This window comes from Solanum lycopersicum, chromosome 1 (assembly GCF_036512215.1).
Source record: "Solanum lycopersicum chromosome 1, SLM_r2.1".
NCBI lineage: Eukaryota > Viridiplantae > Streptophyta > Magnoliopsida > Solanales > Solanaceae > Solanum > Solanum lycopersicum.
The window spans coordinates 705,332-719,588 of NC_090800.1; the positions used below are offsets into that span (position 1 = coordinate 705,332).

General features: G+C 34.0%; 4 protein-coding genes across 4 annotated transcripts; 2 read left to right on the top strand and 2 right to left on the bottom strand.

Annotated features, from left to right (window-relative positions):
* Window positions 1-873: 873 nt before the first annotated feature.
* LOC101246172 (short chain aldehyde dehydrogenase 1-like) lies at window positions 874-2,718 on the top strand. The gene is made up of 3 exons (XM_004228658.5): window positions 874-1,081; window positions 1,447-1,706; window positions 2,035-2,718. Exons 1-3 carry the CDS (start codon window positions 1,041-1,043, stop codon window positions 2,574-2,576), a joined length of 843 nt encoding a protein of 280 aa, XP_004228706.1. The 5' UTR covers window positions 874-1,040; the 3' UTR covers window positions 2,577-2,718.
* Window positions 2,719-3,170: 452 nt separating this feature from the next.
* Window positions 3,171-5,175, bottom strand: LOC101251411 (L-ascorbate oxidase homolog). The gene has a single exon (XM_004228587.4). It carries the CDS (start codon window positions 5,035-5,037, stop codon window positions 3,364-3,366), a length of 1,674 nt encoding a protein of 557 aa, XP_004228635.1. The 5' UTR covers window positions 5,038-5,175; the 3' UTR covers window positions 3,171-3,363.
* An 863-nt stretch (window positions 5,176-6,038) lies between these two features.
* On the top strand, window positions 6,039-8,863 carry LOC101254513 (protein MET1, chloroplastic). The gene is made up of 7 exons (XM_004228598.5): window positions 6,039-6,581; window positions 7,360-7,466; window positions 7,594-7,688; window positions 7,777-7,853; window positions 7,947-8,067; window positions 8,365-8,424; window positions 8,505-8,863. Exons 1-7 carry the CDS (start codon window positions 6,199-6,201, stop codon window positions 8,643-8,645), a joined length of 984 nt encoding a protein of 327 aa, XP_004228646.2. The 5' UTR covers window positions 6,039-6,198; the 3' UTR covers window positions 8,646-8,863.
* Window positions 8,864-10,863: 2,000 nt separating this feature from the next.
* LOC101252018 (uncharacterized) lies at window positions 10,864-12,282 on the bottom strand. The gene is made up of 2 exons (XM_004228679.5): window positions 11,561-12,282; window positions 10,864-10,993 (listed from the first exon to the last, which is right to left on the bottom strand). The coding sequence occupies exons 1-2, from the start codon at window positions 11,875-11,877 to the stop codon at window positions 10,933-10,935; spliced, it is 378 nt and encodes a 125-aa protein (XP_004228727.1). The 5' UTR covers window positions 11,878-12,282; the 3' UTR covers window positions 10,864-10,932.
* Window positions 12,283-14,257: the final 1,975 nt, after the last annotated feature.

Here is a 14,257-nt window from a genome sequence, read left to right on the forward strand (position 1 = left end):
GAACGCATTTTACTTTTATGAACTAATTTTACCGCCCAAATTCTAAGCTATATATATATATATAGAAACTAGAAAGTTGTTAGGCTAACCTAATTACAATATGGTTATTGAATTTTGAGTATGGGCCAAAGTCTACAGATTTTAAATGATCTATATTCAAGATATAGTAAAATATTATCAAATGTTTAATATTTAATATTTAGCTATACTAGAATTAAATTCAGAGTTATGAAAATTGAAGGTGTGAAGATAAAATTGAACATAGATAATAGGTCTTAGATATAGCCTGAATATATTGTTATTAAAAGAAATTTTAGAGATAATTAAGAAAAATGATTGTTATTCACCCAAGGGGGTAGAAATTTAGCTAAACTGATGGGGTAATGGACTATGAAATATTAAAAGTGAAAACAGGTTGTCAATTCGGTGTCTACGTCTTTGTTTACGATTATAATTTATTCATTTCGTAAAATTTCATAAATTTAGAGAGATTTTGATAGTTTTTTTTTTAATTTTTTGAAACAAACAAAAAAGAAAGGAAGAGAAAAAAAATTTACTCCATCACTTATATGTTTTTAAAAAGTCTTTTTAAAATAATATTTCTGAGTCGAAAGTGAGAGTCAATAATAGTCGATCAAAGCCACAATACCTTATTAATTTTAAAATAGGTGCCTATTTTGACCTTGCAGGTGATGTGCTACATTTTTTTCTATATACTAAAATAATATTTATCTTTTTTAAGAATTTGAGCCACTAGAAAATAATTAAAAAAAAACAATTAGCTGCCAAGAAAGACTAATTTAGAGTTTCAAGTAGTCAAATAATAACTCCTACACTCTTTAATCAAATATTTGGTATTTTTTTTTAATATTTAGTATTTAATTTTTTTTTCATTCTATTAAATAGTATACTCTCACACTATATATAAAGCTAAACAAATTTGGGACTAAGACATTAACTCTTAACACATCTAAGAGATTTTTTTTTAAAAAAAAAATACTGTGTGAAATCATTATTTTCTTGAATTTTTTCTTTAAAAAATGGCCACCACTAGCAATTCAGTCTCTACATCAGCAAAAAGGTATGTATTTAGTGATCACTTTCATCCAATACGATTTTTCGCAGAATTTTATATGTATCTATGAAATTTGAGTATTAGAATTCTACATATTCACTTCTTAAAAATAACTCTTACTTACAATTCAATAACATTGGTTACAATTTTATATTTATCTCAAGAAATTTATTGAATAGTCATAAATTATTTATTTAAAATACAGAATTCAAATGAACTAGAATTTCGAACTATAAAGTTATATCGTAATAAGTATTTTGCTTTGAAGTTTGGTTAAAACACCTCAACTTTTTAAAATAACTGTTTTTAGTTTTTCAAATCTTAGCCAAATAGGCTATAAATGTAATTTGCTATTTTTTGTAATTTTTTAGGCTAGAAGGTAAAGTAGCAGTTATTACCGGAGGTGCAAGTGGCATTGGTGCTACTACTGCAAAATTGTTTGTCAAAAATGGTGCTAAAGTTGTAATTCTTGATGTTCAAGATGATCTTGGCCGTTCATTTTGCAACGAAATCGGGCTAGAACACATCTCGTACGTCCATTGCGATGTCACGATTGAAAAACAAGTTGAGGAGGCCATAGATTTTGTAGTGTCAAAGCACGGAAAGATTGACATAATGTACAACAATGCAGGTAAAACGATCGATTTAAATTAAATTTAAATGAATTTAAATGAATCGAATCGATACCTAAATGGGCCAAGAATGGCTAAATAATGGATAGTCCAACATGCGTAACTTTTACTAAGTTTTAGTTTATTTATTTATTTATAATTTATTTAATTATCAAATAAAATTAATAATTTTTATTTTATTATAGCTACATATTAAAAAATTATCAAAAAAATAGTTATTGTCATGAAATTTTTCTATTTATGTGTCAAGATGGATTTATTTAATAAATGAGATAAGATTAAGAAGGTAATATTTTCATGAGCTAATTTTGTCACCGGTAAATACAGGCATCACAGGAAGTATATCTTCAGGAATTACTACAACGGACTACGAAAACCTGAGAAAAGTATTTGACATAAATGTGTTTGGCGCCTTTCTAGGCGCCAAACACGCGGCTCGAGTGATGATCCCGGCTAGAAAAGGTGTCATTCTCTTCACGGCGAGTGTGACAGCTGTTGTAGCCGGGATGTCCCCACACACATACGCGTCGTCTAAGCACGCGGTTATCGGGCTATCGAACAATTTATGTGTGGAATTAGGGCAATATGGTATAAGAGTAAATTGCATTACACCACATGTTGTGGCTACACCAATGTTAAGTAATTTTGTTGGTGGAATTGATGGAAGTAAAGTAGATGAAGCAGTTATAAAATCAGCTAATTTGAAAGAAGTAAAATTAGAAACAGAAGATGTTGCTGCTGCTGCTGTTTATTTGGCAAGTGATGAGTCTAAGTATGTTAGTGGATTAAACTTAATGATTGATGGAGGTTATAGCAAAACTAATCCACTTTTTTCAATGTGTATTAGAGAGATTCTTAGTGGCTTTTAATCAAGATTTTTGGGATTTGTTGTCTTGTTATAATCTAATAATATGTTGGGGATTTGATTCGGTTTCCCACTCAGGGTTCGGAGTTTGAATTGTCTTTGAAAGTTGTCTTGTTATCTAATAACAAACTGAGATCTTTGTGACACATGGCATGTAATCCTTTCGTTTCAATTTATTTAGTTTTTTTTTTTTTACTTTTTTTGGACATAAAGGTATTATTATTATAAAGGTGCATAGGTCTTGTTGCTACAAATAAAAGAAACACAACTATAATAGACTTTATGTTGTTCGGACTCTTTAAAAATATCAACTGGTGCGCATCAAATCCTTCGAGTAGTTAATATTTTTTTTAAGGATCTGAGTTTGACAATGTAGGGAAGTGATTGATGTGCTGTGATTTATGGATACACAAGTAACATATGTTAATTTTCATGGTGAGACATATCAAATAACTTGCACTAACTAGTGCAGTATTGGAGTCAGAATTTTTACAAATATAAAGAAGCGCATGCGCATGCAGAATATAGAAAGAAGTAAACTATGCACTCTACGAAACGAGCCATACATGTGTGTGTATATATAAGTTGTAATGCAACAGACATAAAATGCAGCTCTTTGATTTATCGATCATCTCGAATTACAATTTCTTGGCACTTATGTGGAGGGGGGAAAAGCCTTGACTTAAGTTTTCATTATAAGAATGTAAATGGAAAGAATACATGATTTGAGAAAGGGGAAAAAATCAAGGTATGTTGTTGTTGTTATGATCCCCCCTCGAATGTATGACGATCTATGCCTTGTATGGAGAAGGCATTGGCATAGTCTTAACAATACCGCAAAGAGGGTGGTTGTCAGGGAGGTTGTACTCATCTCTCAACGAGCGAGCTGGTGAGAGAACACTGAAGTATAGTTGTTGTCCCAAGTAGAACCTCTCCCACATTTCTGATCTCAAGCTCCATAGTCCTGCATTGTCAAGTGTGGTCATAACGGCAGCCCATGAGTTAGGATAGACTTGGATGCTGTGTCTGCTGATGGCATCGACTAAGTTGTAGTTCTTTCTTTTCTCGGGAGTCCACTTGCCTGGCTCAACAGCAACAGCGAAGAAGGAATAACCATCCAAGTGATAGGTTTGGATGGTCTTCTCATGGTTCTCAAAGACGATCTCAACAAAGTTACGGAATGTAGCATTCTTGATGTTTGAGGCAATGGTTACCTTGTCGTCTGGTGTTGATGGCTGGTCAGGCATGAGATCATACTTGAAGACCTTATCGGTAGCTCCAAAGTATTCAGCTAGCTTGAATGGGGTTTCTGAATCAGTGTGGGAGATACCATTCAAGGCGTATCTAAGCTTTCCATCAACTTCAGTCCTTGAGTTGACAATCTTGAAAGTGCGAGTGATGTTGATCTGTCCATAGTGGTACGATCCCTGAGGGTTGGGACGGGCAGCACTAGCAGTAAGGTTCCATCTGAAGGAGCGGAATTGGTTCATGGACCAGGCAATGCCTTGAGTGTTTTCTGGTGGTGGTGCTGGGAGATCAGAAGACGCTGGTCCCTTTCCATTTACGTATCGGATGATAGACACAGAGGACAATTCAGCTTGCTTCAGGAATCTGCTGGAAACAATCATGTAATAGTCCTTTGGCTCTTGATCAGCAGTGACCAACACGGAGAGGCATTGACCAACATGAAGGTCAAGTGACTCGTATACGTTCTGCACTGTGTGTGATCCTTCTATTTCCACCAACTTCATCGGGTGTCCTTGGATCCTAACATTCACTGATGTCCTCATACCTACATTGCAAAATCTATACCTATACGTCTTACCAGCCTCCATCTTGTATAGTGGCTCCGCAACTTTCTCACCAACCTTTTCAGATTTTCCATTTATGTGAATCCCATCCGGCCTTCCAATTGTCCGTCCCCCATCCAATATCTTCTTCAATGACTTGTACCCCTTGTTATACCAATCACCCACGAACACACTATAGTCATCCGCAGGGTTGTCAAATGGTACTGGGATAAGTGCACGACTATGAACATTGATAGCACCAAAACCACCAGCAGCGCGATGCAAGTCTGTTGTTGGGAAGTAGAAGAAGCTGCCGATTTGATCCTTCACCTGGAACCTATACGTAAAGTTTGTACCTGGCATTATCGGACACATAGTACCCGGGGTACCATCTTGCCACGAATTCTTCCTTTGTTGAACACCGTTCCATGTTAACAACAAAGGTTCATCTAAATGATTGAACACATTTACAACTATATTGTTATTCGACGTACAATTTATCCTAGGTCCAGGTAGTTGTCCATTTATAAGTATCCCTTGTTGTGGGACCCCTAACGGAGCGATAGTTCCATAAGTGACATTCCACTCAAAACGTAGGTAAGGATCTTCACCTTTAACCAACACAAATGAAAGGCAAACTAGCAAACACACAACAGTCATACTTGTTCTCTCCATATTTTTTTTTTCCCCAATAAACACACCTTTATTTATTTTTTTTAAAAAATATATGGATATTTTTTTGGGGGGAAATTTTTATTTAATTTCTGACAAAGAAGAAGAGGGAAATATCTTCTTCTTCTTCTTCCTTTTATTAGTTGCTAGAGCTTGCATTTCATACATTCTCATTAATGGAATTTATACTAAATGTTTCATTAACAACCTACATTATGTGTATGGCTCTCCTTATATTTTTAACTATATTTTAGCATTCCCTCTTGTTTTTGTTTACTTCTTCTTTAATTAATATTTTTCTAATTATGTTGTCCAATTATTCTTTTCTATATATATATATTCCTCTAAAACTTAGCAAAATGAGTGGTGCAATCTCATAGAGTTTTTTACTCATTTTCTCATTGAACCAATGTTATGCCAAAAAAAAAAAATCAATACTTTTGTATATGTAGGATATATATAAAGTTCTTCTATTTTAGGGTATATAGTTCTATGGTACGAACATATATAGGTCGGAAGAAGATTCTTGAAAATCACGATAATGTTTACTAGGTAATGATTTTTGAGGTTCCTCATCGTAGAGATTAAACCTATTACAATTATTTGACAAAGACAGAAGTATAATAAAAGAAAAATTCGATAGTTTTGAGCGTGCACAAGTAGAAACTTTAGGATGCGTTCTACATCACATAATGCACTTTATAAGATACAAAATTGTCATGTAGAATGATAGTAGGACGAATGTGCCTGTTTATTCAGTTGTATACAAGTTTACGTGTCTATTTGTGTGCACACGAAATTAAAAGTCATATATATCGGTTGAAATTGAGTTAAAATTTACATTTTATTCATTATGTCAACCGATTCAATTACTCAGCTACTTCGAATAAATTTTACTATTTTTTCCTAGTATCTTTATAATAGTTATTTTAAACATACTTTTACATTTTTTTTATATTTTTGGTATATTCTATTTTATTAAAGTAAAATTCCAAAAAATTAAAAAAAGCATCAAATTTGGTGGATATGTGGCACCACAAATTGGAAGTGAAAATTGAAGATGCTATTAGAACCACTAGTCACAATCCTTTAGCATCAACACAAAATCTTGAATGATCACTTTGTTTGAAGAATAGGGCAAAAAACCTAAATCAAGAATCATCAATGGCTTCCACCATTAGCTACACTTCACTTTGTTCTTTACTTAAACTCAACCAAACCAACCAAAAAACCCCATTTTCCCCTTCCCTTTCTTCTCCTTCTTCTTTGGTTAAAATCAAGAACCAGTTGTGTTTTAGCAGCAATTTTTGTAGCCACTTAAATAAAGCTTCAATCTTTATGGTTAAAGCTTCAGAAACAGAAGCAACTCAGTCAGAAAAAGAAGAAGAAGACAAATATGAAGAATATGAAGTTGAGATTATTCAGCCTTATGGACTTAAATTTACTAAAGGTAGAGATGGAGGAACTTACATTGATGCTATTGCTCCTGGTGGTTTTGCTGATAAGACTGGAAAATTTACTGTTGGAGATAAAGTCATTGCCACCAGGTATTTGATTTTTTTTTTCAAAATAAAATTTGGGGATTACGAGGTCGGGAATTGAATCCACACCAATAAAGTTTAGGTAGTCGAACAACTTAAGCATATGTTATACTTACTAATAGATGTATCTAATTTTAGTACTCTATTATTTTATTGGAAAGAACTACCTAATTATTCAAAATATTATTTACTAATTTTTTCTATAATTTGAAATAATTATATATTGTCTCACTAGTTAATAATGGTTTCATTCCGATTTCAAGTTAGACACACTTATACTACATATATGTATTTTTGCTATCAGATTCACTCTAAAGTGTATAGGAGCGAGAGTGGAGACGGGAGAGCATATATAGGGAGTGAGGCGAGCTAAAGAGTCGGTGACTCGGTGTATATTAGATACAAATAAATCATACTAGATACATATATTTAAGGCGAGCAGGAGAGGGAGAGATGCGAGCAAGAGACGGAGAGCATCGAGCAAGAGAGGGAGAGAGGCGAGCGTTTGGGAGAGAGGCGAGCAAGAGAGGGAGAGAGGTGAGCAAGAGAGTCAGTGTATACCAGATACATGGAAATGCAGTAAACAAATTATACATAATTTTAACTCATGTATCTGGATACACCACATACATGTATTCGAGACTGAAATTTAGCACGAATGATAATTTTGAAAACTCACGAGAAGGCACGTAATTAGGCCCTTGACTAATAGGATTTGTGTTATTTGATCTTATTTATTTGTGCATGTGTAAGTAAAGAATGTGGAATGGCAAAATGTGTTCAGTGCAGTGTTTGGAGAGGAAATATGGCCTGCTGCTGAATATGGAAGAACAATGTATACTATCAGACAGAGAATTGGACCTTTGCTCATGAAGATGCAAAAGAGATATGGTTAGAACATCAAACTAATTTAGGCGCGTTTATGTTTTGTTTCTCAATATGTTAACATAAACTAATTTAGTCACCGTTGTGCATGTTCCTCGATATGTTACCTCATACGAATCATCATATTTCCCAGGTAAGGTGGAAGAAGTAGGTGAATTGACAGAAAAGGAAATTATCAGAGCTGAGAGGAATGCTGGTTTCATTAGTGACAGAGTTAGAGAAATTCAAGTGAGTAAACAAGTTTCGAGTATTAACGGTATAAAAACTCTCTATACTACACATAGGCGTTGAGCCTTTCTTTCCTTGTTATGTTCAGGTAACGAATGCTCGGAGGAAGAAAGAACAAAAGGAGCAAAGAGAAAGAGAACTTCGCGAAGGACTAAAACTTTCTAAGTAAGGTCATTTAACATATCACTCTACCATTGTATTGTCATTCATGTAATAGGTTCTTATTAATGGATTGTTTTGTCTTCCTGGTAAAAAAAGGAATGGCAAATACGAAGAAGCACTCGAAAAGTTTGAATCTGTGTTAGGATCAAGACCAACTGGAGATGAACTTGCTGTAGCAAGTTACAATGTTGCATGTTGTTATTCCAAGCTTAATCAGGTAATTCTACTTGATTATACGCTGACTCTCAAGTAGACACATGAGTTTTATATGTGGTATAATACTCGTAGGACACCAAGTTAGATGCAAATTCCCATATACGAGATGCCACGTAGTAAGTGTGTGTTTATTTGTTTAACTCTATACAAGTGTCTACTTGTTCAAGCCCAAAGTTGGAGGGCATAAATATGTCTACTTTATGTATTACGCTGAGCTTTTAGCTAACCATAATTCATTTTGGATGATAATTTACTGGATCGTGGTTCTCGAAATGACTATTTTATTGCCTCATGATAGCTTCAAGCAGGGTTATCTGCCTTGAAGGATGCAATGGAAGCAGGATTTGAAGATTTCAAGGTAAATGAGATTGAGAAATTTGCAGTAAATGGTATGATTTAGTAGTGTACTTGATTAATATTTTGCCTGTTTGTTAACAGAGAATCAGGACAGACCCCGATCTTGCTAATCTAAGAACGTCTGAGGATTTCGAGACACTCATGAAAAAGTTTGATGAATCGTTTATCAATGAGAATGCCATCAACGCGATTAAGTCCCTATTTGGCTTCAACAAGAAATAGAAGCAGCAGCACATCCATAAACTGGTGATATCCAAGGCAAAAGATATGATGACTATGCTCCTTTTTTTTGGATTTTGTTTATAGGTGAGTTTTATAGATATGAAATTACTTCTGATCATCAATTTTTTTTTCATTTCAATTGTATTATACTATGGTTAATCTCGTGTAATTATAAGGTTCGTATTCTGGATATGAAAAGATCTTCGATTTGAAACCTACATATCTCATCGATCCATCAATAGTACATGCTCTTAAGTAGCATTTCATACTCAGGTAATCTTCAAATACTTGACTTGTCACACAACAGCTTCACTGGAAGCATTTCTGCAGAGGTTAGAAATCTAGTTGGAATGCTTGAAACACCAAGCACCTTCTCATCGATTTGATTTACTATCATCTTTTCGATTGAGTACACTGACCTGATAGTGAGCCAGAAGAGGTTAGTACAAGGTCTGTCATCGAGCACCAGCATCGATATCTACTCTTGGCTGGACTTGTAAAAAAAACCATTTTTTCTGGTGAAATCTCATCTTCTTTAGGAAAATTTAGAGGCCTGAAGATGCTTAACATCTCTTACAATGGCCTTAAAGAGGAGATTCCAGCAACTCTTCTGAATTTGGAGAGTCTTAAGAGCATAGACTTGTCTCACAACAGTTTATCTGGTCAAATTCCCCAGTCCTTTACGAAGCTTCAACAATCACTTCTTTGGATGTTAGCAATACAACAACAATATACCCAGTGAAATCTCACAAATAGGGTCTAGAGAGGGTAGAGTACGCAGACCTTACCAGTACCTCGTGACGAGATAGAGAAGCTGTTTCCGAGTGAATCCAAGTACAATGAAGAAGAAAACAGTGTAGAAAACGGAGAAACTAACAAAGGAACTAGTGCAAAGACTACAAGAAAGAACTAACAACAACAAAATAATGCGATAATTATAATAAAGTACACAACAGATGATGATATATATCAGCAATAACCATCCCAAAGGTAAAACACCAGTTGGTGGCCAAACGGATACAATGGATGATCCAACTATTTGTGCTAATAATAGTGTCTTTGTGGCTTCCAAATTCAACTGTACTGTCTAGCCAAGAAGCCACTACAACAAACGGAACCAGAGAATGAGCAAAAAGAATCATGGTTTGCATGGGAAGCAATGTGGATAGGATTGCCATTTCGTTTCATTGTATCAACGTCATATTACTTACTGGATTTGGCTAGCTTACAGAACAGCACAGCCTCCTCCCTCGAAGACACACAGTAGAGATCACGAAGCAGCAAAAACAAGACACTAATGGAAGTGGAAATGATTTTCCATTTGCAGAGAGTGTTTACATTCGAGTGTCAAAGACAATAGAATGACTGATAATTTGAAACAAAAATATCTACTGTTCCACTAAAGATTTTAGTGGTGCATCCAAGTCAGTAAAATTGCATTGAACCAAAGGTAGAAAAAACAGTATGATCTTTCATAACTTCTGTCTTTGAATTCAGCTAACAATGCAATAGAACAGCAAATCATAGCAACCTAAGCTCTTCTTTTCGATTTACATGAACTCTTCAATGTTAACTATTCAAGCTGATCATTGGTGTGTGTGCTACCTGTTTGTGACAATGAAGAGGAATTATAACCTGTATTCTCCCTCTATAAAGCAGTTTCATTGATCAGTCTACCAAGCTGGAACTCATCCAAAGGCGCTATTATTTTGATAGAACAACAGAATTGACACGCGCTGCTTGTTCTTTGAAGTTTAACACTTGTGCACATGGCTTTTCCAGTAGCCTTCAGATGCTAGAACCAGAAAACATATTGCAGGAGATGACAGTTAGCTTGTGTGTGGTTTAATTACTCAGATGAATCAAAGCAAGAATAAACATCGATTTAGCTTCAAACTTCTACAACAGGGAGCAATTGTCAGTTGACCTGAATTCTCACATAAGAAATCTTGAAAGTGATCACAATCCGCAATAGCAGGAAAGAGAGACATGAACAACCTTCACTCCCGTGTAGGGGGTTTCTCAGATAATCAAATGAGGAATTTGACTTTGAAATGAATGCATCAACTCCACTTCTACTAAAGCATGGATGGATGAAAATATCGATGCAAATGAATAAGAATAGCAATTCTGATGAATGCATCAGCTCCACTTCTACTAATGCCTGTACTTTTCCGATCATGAACAATGTTCTCATGCACATGAAGTCAATTCCTCATTGTTGTTGTATTAGATTAAACTGCAGCCACTTGGAAGTAGTTGCAGGAAGAAGCAGCGTTAAGCAGCATCAAAGAATAATGCATAGACAATGTCTTGTCTCCTCTTCAGTGTCAGTATCTCCCGTTTCACTACAGAAACATCATCTTAACATTCAGCTTCATACTGAAGGAAATCCCAGAGGGAATAAAAATGAAATAGGATTGAGAGAACACGACGAGGAAAGTGAACAGGTAACTAACAATGCAATATTAATTCAGCATTTTTTGACTCCTAAGCAGTTTAACTCTCCCCATCCAGAATAAAGAAATTCACAACCTCATACTCGTTTTGTATAAGCGAGAAAAGTGTACATCAAAACAAACCATGTTTAGCATCAGCAAAGAAAGACATAACAGAAAGCGAAAGATTAACAATCCAAATAAAATTAGCTACATATGGGCACATCAAGTAAACCTCCTTCAACATCAGCAACAAAAATTTGAGAAAGGAAAAAACAAGCATTGCACATTGGAAGTCTTATGGTCAGATCTTCATATTCATAACACATGCCTATATCTAATTTTCTTGATTTCTTCTAGCATATAGATCTCAATAATATATATTAGTAACCTAGATCTATGTTGTCCACATTTTATCATCTATTCAAAATTTCCAAGAACACATTTTTAATGCAAAAAAGTAATGCTGCTCTTTACCTGGATTCAAACTCCTTGATCTCAGCAAGTTCTTTCCCTATGTTATCCATCCATTGAACTCTCTTCTTGTCAATAATCTCCTTAGGTCCAACAACAGGACTTTTTCTAATACAACTTTTAAGACCATTTCCAGCATCTAGACTGACCTCAGATTGTTGATGAGTGGCACCACAAGGAAGAGAAACATGTGGGGTGGTACTACTTTCCAATTTCAATGGACCTGGAGTGTAAAGATGAGCAGCAGAGGGTTTACAAAAACAAACAAATGGACAATGGATTTTGCAGAACAAAACCCTCATCAAACTGCTTTCTTTCATCAATAACTCATTTCAAGACTGCCCCCATTCCACCTTAAAACTGAAAAAGATCCAATCTTTAACCTCATAAAGCCCCAAAATTTTCATATACACAAACAATCAATTACACTAGATGACAAAGTTCTCCATTGAGCTGACATTTAGTACACATAAAATAATAATGTCCTAAATCCAGCAGAAAACAACAAAAGTACTAATAAATTCTTGAGTAAAGAAGAAAAAAGGTAAACAAACACTATATATATATATATATGTATATATATATATTTTATATATATTCAAGAAAGAAGCAAAACCCCATAATCAAGAAAAAATAGTTTTGGGATTTGGAGGGGGGGTTCTTGATAGTGAATTCCAACACAACCCCTCAATCAAACATCAAGAAACTCTGCTCCTCCACTTTTTTTACATGAAAATTCTGATTCTTGAGACTTTATTTTAATATAAAGAAAAGGACATGGCTTGTAGTAGTGTGAGAGAGAGAGAGAAAACAAAGAAACAAACAAAGGTGATTGCTTCCACCTAATGGTAAAATGTCAGTCCTACCCTCTGCTGATTCATTGGAACAAAAAACCCAAATTAGAATTTTATCTGAAAGAACAAAAAAGCTTAGCTGGAAGAGAAACTACTGATGAAGAAGATGATTCAAACAAATTTTCATAAGAATCCAAAATATGGCAACTGTACTCTTTCCAATAACACAAACTAAACTACTTTCATAAAAATATTGACATGTCATTATTACCATGATAGTAGTAATAACTAAATTTGGCAAATAAAGTAAGGTCACAATAGGCAAACATATGTTCTTTAACTTCATCTCAACTAATATCTATGTCCTTCAAACTGTGCATAAGCATATACTTAATCTTGCATAAAGTTGAAGAAACGAATACACTTAAAATTATGTCACGTAGGACGTATATGTCTACGTGTTTAATTTTATACAAGTTTAAATATTTTCAATATATACACAAATAAACACTTAAATTTGTATAAAGTTAAAGAAACGGATACATATGTCCTATATTGTGTCCTACGTATATTATGTCACATAGGATGTGTGTCTACTTGTTTAATTTTATACAAGTTTAAATATTTTCAAGGTATGCATAAATAGACACTTAAACTTGTATAAACTTAAAAAAAATGATACATATATCCTATGTTGTCTCCTACGTATGTTATATCACGTAGGACGTGTCTGTCTACTTGTTTAATTTTATACAAGTTTAAATGTCTTCAAGGTAGACACAAGTAGACACTTAAACTTATATAAAACATATATCCTATGTTGTCTCTTACGAATATCATGTCACGTAGGACACAGGGAATAGATGTCAGTTGAATTCCATGTTGCTCAGACCTTTCAAAAATGTCAAAGGGTATGTGTAGAGGTATCGAAAGTGAAAAGTTCATGCAACTTAGATGGAAATTAAAATTAAAAGAATATATTTATGTATTATGTAATATAGAAATGAATTGGATCTTCAACAAGACAAGATTTGTACTAGAAAAGAAGACACCAAAGACAATATGGAGTTGCTAGCTAGTGGTGGTTTGCATGATGGTAACCCCACTTTTAAAGGTAATGACTTTGAACAATAACTTAAGTCTTCAAATTGGTGCTTCTTTTTCTTTTATTTAAAACTCAATTGATTTGCATAATATATACTCATTTTTTTTAGTTCCCTTTATTTTCTTGGTCACATTGACTTCATATCAAAACTTTATTTTTTTTTATAAATTTAAAATAATCACTTTGGCAATTTTACTTTTGAGGATTAGCTAGGTTTTGTTGATGAATATATAGGCTTATCAAAGACATTCCAAGTTCAATATAGTGCTTATGTAACCATGTGAAGCTAGACAACAAATAAGAAAAAAGAATCTTTTACTTTGAAAGACGGACTTTTTTAGTAACCTTGACGTAACACTTTTTTATAATAAGAAAAAAAAATTAAACCCTTTTTGGAGTCTTGGTATAACCCTAATCGAGCATTCGAGCAACTCGCACTTGGCACGGTCCTAATTATTCTCTTGAACTTGGAGGTTCAATTGTCTTCTTCTCCTGAACGCAACATGGATATACTTTCATTGAGACTCATATAATCAGATCATTTCAACAAAAGAGATATTTAACTATGGGTTATTATTAATTTTTTTAACTTATTAATATGTCACACATATTTCACCTTAACTTTGTTATTTTTTTTTTAAATATAAGGTGGAATTATTATTTGTTTCAACTGTGTATTTGTATAGCCATAAAAACTTTTCATTCCCTTTCATAATTGCTCTTTACTTTAATCAAGAAGGCTCAATTGTTTACCAATACACTTTTTCCTGTACTGACATTTACTTCAAATTGGGCTCTACT